This window comes from Musa acuminata, chromosome BXJ3-4 (assembly GCF_036884655.1).
Source record: "Musa acuminata AAA Group cultivar baxijiao chromosome BXJ3-4, Cavendish_Baxijiao_AAA, whole genome shotgun sequence".
NCBI lineage: Eukaryota > Viridiplantae > Streptophyta > Magnoliopsida > Zingiberales > Musaceae > Musa > Musa acuminata.
The window spans coordinates 29468334-29486065 of NC_088352.1; the positions used below are offsets into that span (position 1 = coordinate 29468334).

At 32.1% G+C, this 17732-nt stretch overlaps 1 protein-coding gene across 1 annotated transcript; it reads left to right on the forward strand.

Annotated features, from left to right (window-relative positions):
* Positions 1-2908, forward strand: LOC135586501 (small ribosomal subunit protein eS28). The gene is made up of 2 exons (XM_065147026.1): positions 1-89; positions 2508-2908. Exon 2 carries the CDS (start codon positions 2509-2511, stop codon positions 2704-2706), a length of 198 nt encoding a protein of 65 aa, XP_065003098.1. The 5' UTR covers positions 1-89; position 2508; the 3' UTR covers positions 2707-2908.
* The last annotated feature ends 14824 nt before the right edge of the window (positions 2909-17732 follow it).

Here is a 17732-nt window from a genome sequence, read left to right on the forward strand (position 1 = left end):
GTTTCCTCGCAGTCACCCGTTACCGCTTAAGAGAGCGAGAGCGAGAGCGAGAGCGAAATCCCCTTTTCTTCGAGTCGATTTCCGGAAAGGTTCGGAATCAAAGAATCTTTCTTCTTTTCACTTTTCTTGATGGTTTGCATTATATTAACCAAGCATTGCAATTTTTTTGACATGTTTTCTTATTCTTTTGTTGTTTTCTCGATTCTGGGGGTCCTTTTATGCTAATCAGTGTGGGATATTGTTACGTCGCAGTTATAGTTACGCTTTTTTACTCTCCAACAGCAGATTAATTCTGCCTTCTTATTGCTTTTAGTGATCTTAGTTGAACGTAGGATCTGAAATGCCCCAAAATACATATGTATTTGTTTTCCTGTGTCTTGTTTGACACAAGTATTTTTAGTCACTTATTTGTTAGGAGCGGTTGTTTTTGGTGTGGATTCAAACACTCTTATCGGCAGAAGGTACATAAGCTATCCCACTAGTTTGTTCTTGGTGTTTATTATTGTGTTCTGTTGTATGTTGTTATGTAAAGTAGTTATATTGACCCTTCGAGCATGTTGGATGGTAATCCTCCAGTCAACCAAAATTCTTTATTGTGCCAAATATGTTGAAGGCATGCTAGTTCACTAGAGGTATCATTTTTTGTTTCAAGATATTGAAAATCGTAATGCCTCTAGTGGTGTGTGCAACTGTCAGAGGTTATGTATTTGTTTACAATTGAACAGTTGTTATTAATGTCTATCTCTAGTAAATAAGAAACCTTGGAATAACTAAGGGGTCGAGATTTACCTTAATGATATATTGTTAATTTCCTCTGGGACAACAGATTCGTAATGCTGATTGACATTGTGATGTTGAATCTTGTACAAGGTTCATGAACGTGTATTAAAAATTCGGGTGATTGACTACTCATCCATGATGTAAATTGTTTCAAGTGTCAACTGTGGTTCACTATATAAGATGACCCATCAAGTATTTCATATTTTATCTAACATATCTTATTCTGTCCATTTGACATAAAAAAAGTAAGAAATACTATTGTCATTGATGCACTTGTCTTCTTTCTGTTGATATGATGTTAGTTATCACACGTGATTATTTGTGACTAGTACATTTCTTTGACAAAATATACAATTCTTTCTTATAGGTTTTCTTTTTTAAAACTTTTTAATTCTATGATTATATAGATCCTCTCGTTATATGATCTAACTTCAAATGCCAAGGGCGTTTTTCACTTTGATCTAGTATCATAATATGAGGTGGCTGATGAAAATGTATGTAGTATGTATGACCCATGGAAGAACTTCTATGTTGGTTAAGTGTTATCAAGTGAACCACTGGTGGATAAAGACATAAGAAATCACATGAATATCCTATACTAAATTCTAATAACTCCTCTCTGTTTTGATGGACAATTTCTGCTATTGCTGACATGCTTCATGCTTACATTTGTCAAAGTGTCAGTAATTTTGTCCAATCATGTGAGAAGAGTTCTCAAAAAAATTTTGTGAAGAAACACTACAATCTGGTTCAAGCATCCATCCAGGTGCCTGCTCTGGGTGTGTGGCACTGCTAAAATGAAAATTTGCAGCTTCTTGACTACATTTGGTTTGGAGTTAACAAGGCTTATGCTCATGGTTATTGGTTTGACCTGCCAACTCTCTGCAGTTAAGATGGTTTAAAATAACTTGATTGAAAGAGTTTAACCTGGATAACCCCTGATTAAATAACTCAACTGAGGGTGGGTTAAATAGCCCCGTCTCCAGTTAGTTAGCTAGCTAGGGTAATGGCAAAAAAGCTACTTATCCAAGTTAGAATAATTTGGCCCAGTTATTTTAATTCCTAACTAAACTCTAAATATTTTCTGAAATTGTAAAGAAAATGTGGTAAATGATCTATATTTAAACATCTTAAAATTTAGTTTAGGACTCTTTGGTTGATCATGTCTCCAGCCCTTAAATAACTATGATTGCCTGTTTGGTCTTGTAGTGCTTCCATTCTAAGGCAAATATATTTTCACTATAAGCCATGTACTGTACAAGTAAATTTTCATCATGAATGATGGGTTTCAATTTACTTTATGCAGCACATATACCAGACATGGATTCTTTTATGTTTATTTAGCACAATATACCGTATGGTTCGATTTATACATACTGCCACAACAATAGGCAATACATCTTTGACTTTCCTGCCAATGGCAGACTGACTGTCTGTGTATATTGCTTTAGCACAATATATCATTTGGGTCAATGCATATATATTTCACAATAACACAAGGCTACTTTTTTGTACAATCCATCATTGGCAACACATCATATTTATATACTCTCAACGGACAATGAAGAATGATGAAGTTGGCTGACATTGCTACAACTTGCTTCTTTTCATTTAATCTGGTTTAACTGTTGAGCTGTTTTTCCTTGGTATTTCATTTTTTGTTCTAGAAGTGGGATTTACAATGAACAGTATGATCTAATTGAATTCTCTGCAACTTACATGAACAGCATGGATACTCAAGCTAAGCTTGCAGTTGTGGTGAAGGTGATGGGCCGGACTGGATCAAGAGGTCAGGTTACCCAGGTTAGGGTTAAGTTTCTGGACGACCAAAACCGGCTGATCATGAGGAACGTGAAGGGCCCGGTGAGGGAAGGCGATATCCTTACCCTTCTTGAATCCGAAAGGGAGGCAAGGAGATTGCGCTGATGAAACTCCATGGCATGTCTTGCCGAACCAGGTAGTGTATTTCTATTTGGCTACAGATTTGGTTTCAAGCTACAGACTTGGTTTATGTTTATGTGGTTTTAGCTATTTCAGTTGTCTCATGTGAGACTGCTTAGAACACATTATGTTGAAAACTTGATTATCTGCTTTATGTTCAATTTTCTTGTGAACCGTTAATGTTTTAGTTCCTTGTGGGCTGGTGTCGTATCAAATTTGTTGCCTATATTTCTTCATTAAAAATGTTTTATAAACTTTTTGGATGTCCAAAAATTGTATTGGAGACGGTTTTATGTTGACGCTGATGCTAGTAGTGGAGGCATGTGGTAAAGACCTGCCCATTTTGTAATGAGATTAATGTCGATTCGCAGAAACAAGCTGACAGATTCAGAAAACGCATGCTTCGCCCAACATGATAAAGAGCTTCCTTCCTAAAGGTAATTTGGTTGACTTGACTTCACTCTCAGAGGTAACCATCATGAAGTTTGCCGCATCTTACCTTTTGTGAAGCATAATACAATTGACTGCGTAGGAGTCGTTAAGAGGACGGAAAGAAATGCGAGATGAATTAATTGTACGGTTGTGAAATCACTATAACAAATCTAGTGACATTGCAGTTTCTCCCGTGTTGTTCCGATTGATTACTCTTCCGCTCATACACGTCCTTTTCTTCTTTCAATAAACAAACACCTTTTTCCTCATTCGATATGAAGCGGTTTCAAAACAAGAGTTTACTAAAATCTAACAATTTCGGATTGATAACTATCGTGACACCCATTGTTCGTCTGTTGATTAAAGATATGATATGATAGACATGACTTTTGACTAGACCGAAACCACCTATTAAGTGTAGATAACCGATAGGCCTCCTTCATATACGGATTAACTTACTAAGCACTATGACTCACATGCTAATCAAAACTTATCTTAAATAAATAATTTTTTAAAAATAATAAATTTATTATGTATTTAATACAAACTTTCAAAATATACATGGATATCAAATATTTTCTTCATGCTTATATAGTTTACAAAGACTTAAATTTTACTTGCTTTCTAAAATTATGATTTGTTAATATAAAATACTTGAATACTTTTTCAGAACTATATACATGCATTTTAAATTATGGTTTGCTAATAATATTTTTAAGGTGTTAGCTAGTTCAACTAATAAAGATTTTGATAGTATATCATAAGATGATAGGCTCTTGTTGTTTTTCTTTTGAATAATAATACTTTTTAGATTATCATATCTTTAAATGAATTTTCATAATATCAAATTATAAAATATTTTAGTGCAAAGACTATCATTTATATAAATAAATATAGCTCAGGTATACATATTAGAACAAAAGTCATACTAATATCAATGATTATGAGTCATTGGATACTTACCATAATTGCATAACCTCCATAGAAGCATATAATTTTGATGCCTCCTTTTATTTTCTTATGTTTCCAACATCACAAATTTTCATTCTTTTATTTTATATAATAAAAACATCAAATTAACTAAGAACTTTAGGATTTATCAATCGATAATCAAAAACAGAAATCTAATTAATAATAATATAAGAGAATTCAAAATTATACCTCATATAATTTTTTTTGGAATTAATCTAAATTCATCCAATACCCAATAGAATCCTCAATATATTTCTCTGTTTTTATAAAAAAAATTTCAAATTTTTTCTTTTCTCATTTTCGCCCTTTTTGTCTTCAACTTCTTTCTCCTATCCACGAACCTTTCTCCCTTTTTTTTAACCTCCTTTCTTCTCCTCTCTCTTCCGTCTAGCTTCTCTTCTCCTTTCTATTCTTCTCTCATTCTCTTTCTCCCTTTCTTTTCCCCTCATATTCTTTTATTCTTTTACTCCTTTTTTTCTTCTTCTATTCACTTTTGTAATTTAGTCACTATAATCTTATATTTATAATTAAGTCCTCAAATAAAATTTAGAGTATTATAGCTAGAATAATAAGTGTTGAATCTCGGATTTTGATGATGAAACCAATTGATAAGTGATTATGATTTGATCTGTGTTTTGAGTGACGCATGATGCTTCGATCAGGGAGAGATAATTAAAGCAAAAAAAATCATGTTGGGTTGGAGGAAAACATGTCAAAAGATTAGACGTCAGGCTGGAGGATCGGTCGATGTATCGACAAAAGGCTTCGGTTCATGGATTCGGGCATCGGGCCAAGAAGAGTGGATATTGTGCCAAGGATATCGAAGTTGCGGAGTTAACTGGCCGATTAGGCAATAGGCCGCAAGAGAGGACGATGCGTCGAAGAATCGGATGAAGCGTCGATGGACCAATGACATGCCGGACAACATGATTAATGCTTAGTATTAATTGTCTAGATCGAAGTGTGTTTTTACATGTGCAGGATTAACTATGATAGCAAGGAATAAAACAAAATGAAGTCCTAGAGTCAAGGACGCGATTTCGTTGGGAGTTTGAGAGTTCGTCGGAAGTCTAGACATTCGTTGGAACCAGCTGAGAAGTCCCAGAGCTTGCCAAAGAAGCTCGTTAGAACTCGCCAAGAAGATCGTCGTGAAGTCCAGGAGCTTGCCGGGAGTCCGCTGGAACATTGGCAAGAGATCGTCGGAAGTTCGTCGGAATATTGTCGAAAGTTCGTTGGAAGATCGCTGAAAGCTCGTTGGAAGAAACTAGACTTACGGACTTGTTTAGCTTAGAATATGTCTTAGGAATTGTAGTTAGCATGTAATTGGGTTTGGATTTGGGCCAACCCAATTAGGGGCCAGTTGGGCCCATGTAAGGACTGTGTTAGGCCCATAAGAGGCCCAAACAATGCCCTAAGAGATGACACCATCATGGCACAGTCTCCGAGACTGTGTCAGGCGGTGGTACCACCCAGACATAGCCTCCGAGAGGCTGCAAGCGGTGGTACCGCTAGTCTGGGAGGTGGTACCACATAGTGTCAGGCAGTGGTACCACCCAGTGCAGTGTTAGTATCAGACTGACACTAGCGGTGGTACTGCCTGTGCTTGGGAAACTCGGGATGAGATGTTTTTAGGCTCCAAGTTTGAATCAACTTGAAGCCTATAAATACCCCTCTCATCCCTAGTTAACACACACAAGCAAAGATATTTAAAAGTGAGAAAACGTTATTACAATCACTAGAGAAATCCCCTCCTATAGTCTAAGTTTAGAATTCTGTTTAGGAGGAGTGTGTGCTTGTAAGGATTGTCTCCTAAACTCGGTAAAAGGAGAAAAATGGGTGTAAGAAGGAAGTTGATCTTCGCCTATTAAAGGAAGATCGATAGTGGATGCTAGTGGCCTCGACGGAAGAAGAATCGGCGAAGTGGATGTAGGTCACGACGACCAAACCACTTTAAAATCTGGTTTGTATTTCTTTGAGCAATTTATCTTTACTGCAAATCTCTTTAATAGCTTATTGCCTTCAATACATTTACGAACACATGTTCAAGTTAAGCATTTCCGAGTTCGACTTTTATCGTTCGAAAAGTTTCCAGAACCGACGTGATTTTTTCCACTGCACTAATTCATCCCCCTTCTTAGTGCCGACCCCTTTCCTAACAATAAGATATGATTTGAATAAGTCAAAAATAAAATAAAATAATTGAGCCAATGATAGCCAAGATTAAGTTGTGATTTGACTAGATAAATTAAAAACAAAAGGATTGAGTGAATGCCAAACTAGAACAATAATAGCTTGAAAATGAGTCATACACCCCCGATAGGTAGATGCGGATAAGCAAATCATCCCATAACGTTAAAAGGGTAAGGGGAAGACAATTAGCACATAGGAAAAGATATTAAAAATAGGAAAAATATATTAAAAATATTTGTATGTATAATATAAAAGAAGATGGATAAAAAGATAGTCCCACGTTACTAGATATAAAAGAGTTACATTATATATCATATTTGGCTCGCACCTTAAATGCTTAAGATATTTTTTAAGGTTGAATCGGTGTTTGACTTGATATATGTTAATTTTAATGGTTTCACTCAAACTCATTCATATTCAAATTTTAACAAAATAGATGTGAAACAAATAGTTCTTATTGGCTAACTTAAGTGGTACTATCTCTTGGGCTTGGTGGTACCATCGCCCAGCTACCAGTTTAGTTTTCTAATAGCCTAATTCAGCCCCACTTCAAGTGCAACAACTTTCATGACAAGTAGGCTTTGTTTTGACTCAATACCAATTCAAATTGGTCCAAAATAATTTTGATTAAGACTTTAACAGATCAACAATACATTCGACGCATTTTTAAAGCTTTTGATACATTGTATGCTCTCCCAACATGTCATCTGATCTTTCGGCACTTTGTCCGAACCTTTGACACATTGTTCTTTCCTTTGCCATATGACTCATTCCACTAACATGTCAACTTTCTTACAACATCTAATTTTCTAATGTAATATTTGATTATTTCGGTACAATACTCTAACCTATAATATGAAGTACGATCTCTAACATCTCGACCAATCTCCTAGCTTGATGTCTAATTTTTGACACGATAATTTTTCGGTACAACGTCCGACTCTCTTGCCCGATAGCTTACCCTTGGTGGTTTGATTCTATGATTGAAATATTTTCCTTTATCACTTATCTCAAAAGTATATTAGTCCCGTGAACTCATAAATTAATTTCATCATTAAAATCCAAGATTCAATATTTGACTCTTCTGAAACTTTCTTGAAGAATTATCTAAAGTATTTCATGATTTATATGACTAACTCAAAAATATTGGTAAGAAATATAGTTCACTAAAAATGGATCATTTATTACTTACTAAAGGTTTTGATATATTAAATAGTATGAATGATGAATATTTATCAACATCTTGTACTCGTATTAAATATGAAGATTTAAAATTATCTAATCTTGAACTTAAAAAAGAAGTTATTTCAAAAATACATACTTAGGAAAATATAAAAAATAACATAATTGTCATGAATGAGAAATTAGAATATTGCTTCGAAGAATAAATTGATAGTAATGATAGAATAGAATCTCATTAAAAAGAAAATAAGTTTCCATCACAAACATTAGACAAACCTAAAATTAGAAATAAGCTACTTGATAATTCTTGCTAAATAAAATTATGTATTTAGAAAGAAGGTATTGGCTTCACAAATAGTAGCACACATCAAATTTTATAAAAGAACCCACTGTATACTTCTAAAGTTAAATGCAACTTTTATGAAAAATTTAGCCACTTCTAAAGTAAATCCATCTTTCTTATAGGTTTGTCTCTAAACAAAAGCTAAGAGAAAAAGATAATATATTAATGGTGGATACTCAAGGTATATAATCGGAGATCCTGTAAACTTCTCAAAGCTCACTAGTCGAAATAGAGGATATGTTATCTTTAGAAATAAAAACAAAGAAAAACTCATTAATATAAAAAATATTGATCACAAATTAAATCTCTTGACTGAAGATGTGCTTTTGATAGACAGTTTGAAACACAACCTAATAAGCATTAGTCAACTTTATGCTAAATAAGCATTAGTCAACTTTATGCTAAGGGATATAATTTAAATTTGAATCTCATGCTTATATAAAAAAATATCAAATAAGAATAAATCTTTGATAGTCTTAAAATGTGATAATGTTTATATTATTGATGTTGATGATTTAATTTGTAATCAAGATATTTAATTTATTACTAATATTTTCAATGATAATAAGTTTTTATTTTTATTTTTATCTCAGATGTTAACATCTACCAAAAGCACATATGCAATCAAGAGATTTAATTTATTACCAATATTTTCAATGTCAATGATTTTTCCTTTGTTTTTATCTTCGATGGTAACATATTCTCCATCTTAGTGAGCTTTAAAAAGTTTGTATGATCTCTAGTCATATGCCTTGAATATCCACTATCAAAATATCATTTTTTGCTTTTAGCTTTTGTTTAGAGAAAAATGTTGAAGAAAGAGATATTTGTTTTAGGTACTCATTTAACTTTGGATCCTTCATTATTAGATATATATTTTTTGCCTTTTAGCTTTAAATCATTTATGATTCATTTAAGAATCCAAACTAATTTTCTTAAAAGAGCGTGTAAGCACAGTGACCAAACTCTCCCCAAAAATTACATTTACCTTTACGAGGAATATATAATATGGGTCCTTTATAAATTTAGTTGGCTTTGATGAATGCTATTATGTGTAAACCTAATATCTTCTTTTTTAAATGCATAACTTTGTTTAGTAAGAATCATATCAAATGACTTATTATCAATTTTAATTTTTTTAATGTTTGTTGTAGAAACTTATTTTTCTTTTTAAGAGATTCTATTATATCTTTACTATGAATTGATTCTTCTAAGCAATATTCTAGTTTCTCATTCATGGCAATTAGGGTTGTTTTGTATTTTTTAAAGCATGTGAATTTTGAAATAACTCCTTTTTAATTTCCAGATTAGATGATTTTAAATCTTCATATTTAGTGCAAGGAGTACAAAATGTTGATGTATATTTATCATGTATAATTTTTAATATATCAAATTTATTAGTAAGTAATACATGATCCTTTTTAGTGAATTATATTTCTTACCCATCTTTTTGGGTTTAGCATATAAATTATGAAATACTTCAAGTAATTCATTATGCAATAAGGAAATTTTAGAAGAATCAAATACCATCATTGATAGTCATTAAGGCATAATTTGCCACTTCTTCGTTGATTTGCTCTTTCACTTCTAACTCACTTGATTTATCTTACATTTTTTGAGTAATTTCATCTTCTTTTGGATTGATGACTTATTATTCAATTGTAGACATTCATTTTTGAAGTGTTTTGGCTTTTTATACTTATAACATTATTTAATTTTAGATTTTGATGATAAAATTAATTGATAAGTTTATGAACTAATATGCTTTTGATATAAGTGACACAGAAAATCTTTCGATAATAGACTCGAACCATCAAAGGGTAAATTGTCGAAGTAGAAAAATCTGACATTGTGTTGGGAAAAGTATCATATCGAAAATTAGGCATCGAGTTATAAAATTGGTCGACATGCCAAAGATTGAACTTCATGTTATAAGCTTGGGCATCATGTTAGAAGAATCGAGTATTGCACCAAAAGATTGGATTGTTAGATATCTTTTGATACCAAATATGTGTTTCTAAATCATTATAATATAAACACAAGTAAACTAATGTGGAACCGAAATAGCGTATCTCCAACCATTGTTGTTAAGAATTTCAGCAACGGTTTCTTCTTGAACTTTGACACTTCTCGGCTTAAAACTCTCGCTTTAGATGGTGTAGGAAATCCTTTTGACTTTAAAGAGATGTTGAGCCTAAGGACCAAAATCATCGTTTATATAGATGTTCTCCCATCAAGAACATTTATTATCACCAACTCATAACGTTCAAGAATTAATTCAAATTTATAACGTTTGGACCATAATGAAAAATTTTAATGATATTAAATAAATATTTAATAATAATGAATTCATTTATAATGAATACAAATTGAAACATTTAAACTATTATAAATGAAGGAATTCATTATCATGAATTATGAATCTTAATGAGAACGGTTACATTCTCCCACTTAGTCTATATGTTTAGTTTAATAATTTGAATTAATCTTTATTGAACAACTTTACTAAGAAATAAATACATGAATCATAATGATAAGTCCTCTAAGAGCGAGTATTATCATCCATGTATCATGATGTATTTAGTTTCTTAATCTTAATATGGTAATATTACTTAATGAATAAACATATGTTTATTCTTGGTCCAGTAACAATATATTTTCTCAAAATAATATGCACATGAATGAGAAAATATCATAATATATAAGAGTTTCAATATCATTACAAAGTGGAACCAAGTCTCATTTTCTCTACATGATCCTTGAATTTCAGAGGTGGCATACCTTTAGTCAAAGGATCAACAATCATCAATTTAGTGCTAATATGCTCAATGACCACTTTCATTTCTTTTACATATTCTCTTATGACTAAATACTTAATGTCGATGCGTTTACTTTGACTTTCACTTTTATTATTTTTAGCCATAAAGACAGCAACTGAATTATCACAAAAAAATCTTAATGGCCTAGAAATAGAATCCATGATTCTAAGCTCAGAAATGAAACTCTTAAACCATACACCATGTGAAGTAGCCTCAAAACAAGAGACAAATTCAACTTCCATGGTAGAAGTAGCAGTCAAGGTCTTCTTGGTGCCTCTTTAAGAAATAGCTCTACTAGCCATTATAAAAATATATCATGATGTGATTTATGAGAATCAACACAACTAGCGAAATCTGAATCTGAGTAACCAATCACATCTAGATTGTCTGTATGTCTATACATAAGCATGTAATCTTTGGTTCCTTGTAGATATCTCATCACTTTCTTTATAGATCTCTAGTGGTCCATACCTAGATTACTCTGATATCGACCAAACATCCCTACAACAAATGTAATATCAGGTCTAGTACAGATCTGAGCATACATAATGCTTCCTATGACAGAAGCATATAGGGTGTTTTTCATTGATTCCTTTCAAGGTTGTTCTTCGGGCATTGGTTCAAATTGAACCTATCACTTTTCACAATGGGAGCAATACTTGGTGAACAATCCTTCATCCAAAATCTTTCTAAAAGTTTATCGATATAGGTTTCTTGTGATAGACCTAAAATGTATCGAGGTCTATCTCTATGGATCTTAATGCCAATGACATAAAATGCTTCACCCATATCCTTCATGTCAAAATTTTTAGAAAGGAATTATTTCACCTCATACAGCAAACCCTTATCATTGGTTACAAGCAAAATATGATCTACGTATAAAACAAGGAAACATATTTTACTCCCACTGACCTTTTGGTATATGCATTGATCCATGGAATTTTTGACAAATCCGAATGAAGAAATCACTTCATAAAATTTAAAATACCATTGGCGGGAGGCTTGTTTTAAACCATATATAAACTTCTTAAGCTTACAAACCAAGTGTTCACCAAAACTAGAGGAGAAACCTTTAGGTTGTTTCATATAAATCTCTTCCTCCATATCTCCATTAAGAAATATCATTTTTAGTTGCAAAATGAGCAACTGATGCCAAAATACTACGAAAAAAATCTTTCTTAGATATAGGAGAAAACGCCTTCGTATAATCGATTTCCTCTTTTTGAGTAAATCCTTTTGCAACAAGCATTGCCTTGTATCTATCAATGTTGCCTAACGAATCTTTCTTAGTTTTAAAGACTCATTTGCAACCAATAGTCTTTCCTTCATTAGGCAACTTTACAAGATCCTAGACTCCATTGCTCATCATGGAATTCATCTCTTCTTTCATGGCATCATGCCACAAATTTGACTCATTGCAACTCATGGCTTATGAAAATGATTCAAGATCATTTTTGGCTCCAATATTAAAGTTAGATTCTTGTAGATATACAACATAATCACTAGGAATTGCTGATCTTTTATTTCTAGTAGATCTTCTTAATGTTATACCAACGTTTCCCTGAGGAACTTGTGGTTCAACTAGTTGTTTAGGAGCTTATTGTAATTCCTGAACTGATTGATCTATTAGAATACTATCAGTAACTTGTGGAATTTCAATGATTGGTTGTTCAGCACTAGTTTGTACTTGAGGAGTGTTATGAACTATAACCAATCTATCATTTGATGTAGAAGGTTGAAATTCTATATGATCATGTGCAGAAACTATATTCCTGAAATAATCGCTCCCACTAATCATGTCATCCTCAAGAAATTAGCATTTCTTGATTCCACAATCCTAGTTATGTGATATGGATAATAGAACCTGTAACCTTTGGACTTTTCGGCATATGCAATGAAATACCCACTAATAGTCCTCGGGTCCAGTTTCTTCTCTTGTGGATTATATATCATGACCTTAGACGGACATTCCCAAACGTACATATGTCATAAATTTGGTTTTCAACCTTTTCATAATTCAAATGGTGTCTTTTGGACCTTAGTTGAAACTCTGTTTAATATATACATAGCCGTCTTTAGTGCTTTAGTCCACAAGAACTTAGGAAGATTGGAATTGCTAAGCATACTCCGCATCATGTCTAATAATGTTCGGTTTCTTCTTTTTGCAACACCATTCTGGTCTGGAGAACTAGACATAGTGTATTGGGAAACAATCTCATGTTTTTGAAGAAAATTAGTAAAAGGACCAGGTGCTTGTCCATTTTCAGTATATCTATCATAATATTCTCCACCCCTATCTGATCTCACAATTTTAATTTACTTATCACATTGGTTCTCAACTTCAACCTTAAAGACTTTGAAGACATCCAGCGCTTCATTTTTGTTATGAAGCAAATATATATACATATATCATGAGTAATCATCTATAAATGAGATAAAGTATTTCTGACCATGTATGTTCATGTCTGGACAACATATATCAGTATGAATGATATCTAATATGTCTGAACTCCTATTAGCACCCTTTATGGACTTATTAGTATATTTTCCCTTAATACAGTCCACACAAGTCTTAAAATTAGTAAACTCAAGAGTACTAAGTACTCCATTATTAACTAATATCTTAATTCTCTCTATGGAGATATGTCCTAATCTCCGATGCTATAATATAAAGGAGTCCACATTAATATTACACCTTTTAGTACCAGTGTGAATATGTATTGAATTTTGAGTATCGTCATTTTGTAATAAAATATAATAAAGACCATTAGACTAAGTACATTTCCTAACACAATCAGATTTATATAATAAATGAAATGATGTATCTTTAAAATTAAAGGAATCCCTAAATGGTATGAGTTTGGAAATAGAAATTAAGTTTCATGAGAAACTTGGTACATAAAAGGTCCTTTCCAATTTTAAAACAAAACCACTACTTAAAGTTAAAATGTATGTTTCAATTGCCTGCACATGTGAGCCCATCTTATTTCCTGATAAGATGCTTTGCTCACTTCCCACTGGCTTCCTTAGGTTTTGTATACCTTGCAAAGAGTTTACAATATGGATTGTTGATCCAGAGTCAATCCACCAGGTGTTAATATTAACATTAACCATATTAGATTCATACATACAAACGAGATTGGTTTACCTTTCTTTTCAAGCCATTGTTAGAATTTCGTACATTCCTTCTTCATGTGTCACTTCCTTTTACAAAAGAAATACATTGCTTCTTTCTTGATATCAGCTTGGGGTGATATTTTACCTTTTCCCTGCTGATGAGCATTTTGATTGGCTTGATTTTTGTCAGTTTTGTTCTTCCCGCGAGTAGTTACTACTAATGCACTCTCACCCAGTTCCATCACTAGCCTCTCTTCTTCTTGAACACACATAATCATTAATTCATTGATTGACAATTTGTCCTTATATGTATTATTTGAAATCTTAAAAGACCCGTACTGATGTAGAAGGGTATTTAGAATATAGTGCACTAGGAAAGATTCTGATATATTAACCTCGAGTTTCTTAAGTTGAGCCGTAATATCTCGCATTTGCATTATATGCTCACGCACGCCCTTTATGTTGGTGAGTCTAAGGGATGAAAATTTTATTATTATGGTACTTGCTAGTGCCTTTTTCGAAGTGACGAATTGATCATTAATAGCTTGTACCAAGTCTCGGACTTTTTCATGCTGGTCAACAGAACCACGTATGCCAGCAGTCATCTTAGTCTTGATAAACATCACGCTAGGCCGATTGGATCGCTCCCATTGCTTATATAATGCGATCTTAGTTGGAGTGCTGGTATTAGTGACTGTAGGTAGTTCATTTTTCCTAATAGCATAATCAATATCCATCCATCCTAAATGGAGGAGAACCCTCTCTTTTCATATCTTATAGTTATCACCTCTAAGTTCGGGAATGTCATATCGAATATTAGAGAAATTAATAGTTTGAATAACCGCATAAAATCTAACATGTTTATGTCAAAATTTGAGGTTTAATAGTTTAAATTACATATTTTACCAATGTGAAACATGTCAAAAATATGAATCTCATGACATAAAAATTGCATGTGGGCTAAATTTTTAATTTAAATAGATTCAAATGATTTTTATAATAAAATTATCAAATTATTTTCTAATTCATAATCGCTCTGGGTAAATTATGATAATAATTTGATATTTTATCCTAATTAGTTATATTGAATATAATAAAAGATCCTATAGGATAATAATTATTATATAAAATATAATCAGTCACAATATCATATCTAATTACTTATGTGATCTTTATTTTAACTTTATATATAATTTTAATTAATTAAGGATGTTATGGCTAATTCTTAATTAATTAAGATTATATAGATCACTAGACATTTTGGACATATAAAATTGACTCACAAGCATAATTAATATAACCAAATATGCATACATAATATGAGCATTTTATTGACTGAAAAATATTGAAAATATTATATCCTCATGATTTTCAACATGAAATAAATCAAGAAGTTTCAAAAAGAAACCAAAATAAAGCCATATTCATTGTATAAAAAAATAAAAACTCTTTCATATCAAGGCAGAGGTCAAATGGCTCTGATACCAACTATTAGATATCTTTTGATATCAAATATGTATTTCTAAATCATTATAATAAAAACATAAGTAAACTAATGCGGAACCGAAATAGCGTACCTCCAGCCATTGTTGTCAAGAATTTCAACAACGGTTTCTTCTTGAACTTTGGCACTTCTCGGCTCAGAACTCTCGCTTTAGATGGTGTAGGAAATTCTTTTGACTTCAAAGAGATGTTGAGCCCAAGGACCAAAATCCTCGTTTATATAGATTTTCTCCCATCAAGAACATTTATTATCACCAACTCATAACATTCAAGAATTAATTCAAATTTATAATGTTTGGACCATAATGAAGAATTTTAATGATATTAAATAAATATTTATTAATAATGATTTCATTTATAATGAATAAAAACTGAAACATTTAAACTATTATAAATGAAGGAATTCATTATCATGAATTATGAATCTTAATGAGAACAGTTACATGGATGTCATGGGAAAGTCGACATGTCGATATATCAAACAATTTATTGAATGAAATGATGATGTGCGGGAGGTTCGGATGAAGTATCGGAAGATCGGATGATATGCCAAAATTGTATACAATGTGCTGATAGCTTTGAAATTGTGCCAATGAATTGTTAAAGTCTTGATCGAGACCTTTCTGGATCAAATTGAGTTGGCATTAGGCCTAAACCATATTACTTTATTGATATTAGGCTTGAACCCAAGTCCAATTTGGCACATTAAAAGGCTAAACCACTAGCTTAATGTAGGCCTATCGGTGGTGGTACCGTTGGTGGTGGTACCAATAGTGCTTATCAATTGAGAAGCACAATTGGTACAAATAGTGCTTGTCAGTGGTATTGGTGGTGGTACCGCCTATGGCAGTGATAATATCGCCCAAAAATAAAAAATTACGATGGTAGTACCACTTGAAAGTTTAAAATTATAACATTAAAAATTACAATGGTAGTATCGTCATGTGTCAGCAATAGTACCACCCATACCTCGAAATTTTAGAGATTTAAATTATTTTGGCTCTATTTTTAAAGCCTCTTAGGGCCTATAAATACCTCATTCAGGCTTAGTTGATGGAGTCTAAAATTCTAAGCAAGTGAAGGGTTGTAGCTCTCTCTTTGAGCATTATTTTGAGTCTTTTCCTCCTTGAGTTTAGAGGTGATTCTAACTTGTAGAGGTGAGAGATCTTGTAAAAAAGTAAGTGTGGAGGTTCTCTACTAAGTTTGTTAAAAGGAGAAATGCTATAACAAGGGTAGTTGATTTTTGTCCATTGGAAAGAAAATCGGTAATAAAAACTTGTGGCCTCAAGAGGAGGAAATACGAGTAGAAATCGGTTGGAAAGATCAAATCACTATAAATCAGTGTTTACATTCCTCTTTTTGCTTTTCATTTGTTGTTGTTTACTCATTTACTTTACTCCTAACCTTTGCTTGCACTTTTTGTTAATCATGTTTTCGATATGAATTTATCGATTGAATTTTAAAATTAATTAAATTTGTTATAGCTAATTCACTCCCCCTCTTAGTGCCATTACGATCCTAACAAGCATATGACTATATCTTTCTTGAGCTTACTTTTAGTCTTTCCTTCTTTTCTTCCTAGATTTATCTTGTTTTTCCTTATAAATTTTTTGATTTTTTTTGGTAATAAGTGTCATATCTTCATTATGATCACTTGAGCTTTAACTTGAGTAATCTTCTTTCGATTTGAGAGTGATATACCTTCTTTTCTTTGGAAGGTTTTTCTCTTCTTCGTTATAAGCTTTACATGTCATTTCATAGATTATTAAAGATTCTATGAGTTTTTCAAGAGGAAGGTTGTTTAAGTCTTTAGCTTCTTCGATTATAGTTACCTTTGGATCTCAACTTTTAAGCAAATATCGTAAAATATTGCTCATTAATTCAAGATTAGTATAGTTTTTTATCAAGAGCTTTTAATCCATTAACAGTATCCATAAAATAAGTATACATGTCACTAGTAGATTTGCTTGGTTTTATTTTAAATAACTCATAACTATGAATAAGAAGACTAATTTTAGATTCTTTTACCCTACTTGTATCTTTATGAGTGGCTTCAAGTATATGTCATATATCATGTACAATATCACAAATAAAAACTCGATTAAACTTATTTTTATCTAAAGTACAAAAATAAAACATTTATAGCCTTAGCATTTAAAGAAAATAATTTTTTTTTCAAAATCATTTCATTCATCTATCGGTTTAGAAGATTTTTAAAAATTAAACTTGACAACAATCCATAAATAAAAATTTATAGAAAGTAAGAACATTCTTATTCTATTTTTTTAATAAGTATAGTCCATCACATTGAAAATAGAAGAATGAGTGATGGAGTGACTCTCTTGATTGCCTAAGAAAGCCATTAGATTTTTTAGAGTGACTCTCTTGATTGCTTAAAATAACCATTAGATTTTTCTTAGGTGTTAATTCAACTGAGAGGATTTTGCTTTGAT

What these genes read in the sequence shown, in the direction of transcription:
- LOC135586501 (XM_065147026.1), top strand. Translation starts at nt 2,509, where the DNA reads ATGGATACTCAAGCTAAGCTTGCAGTTGTGGTGAAGGTGATGGGCCGG.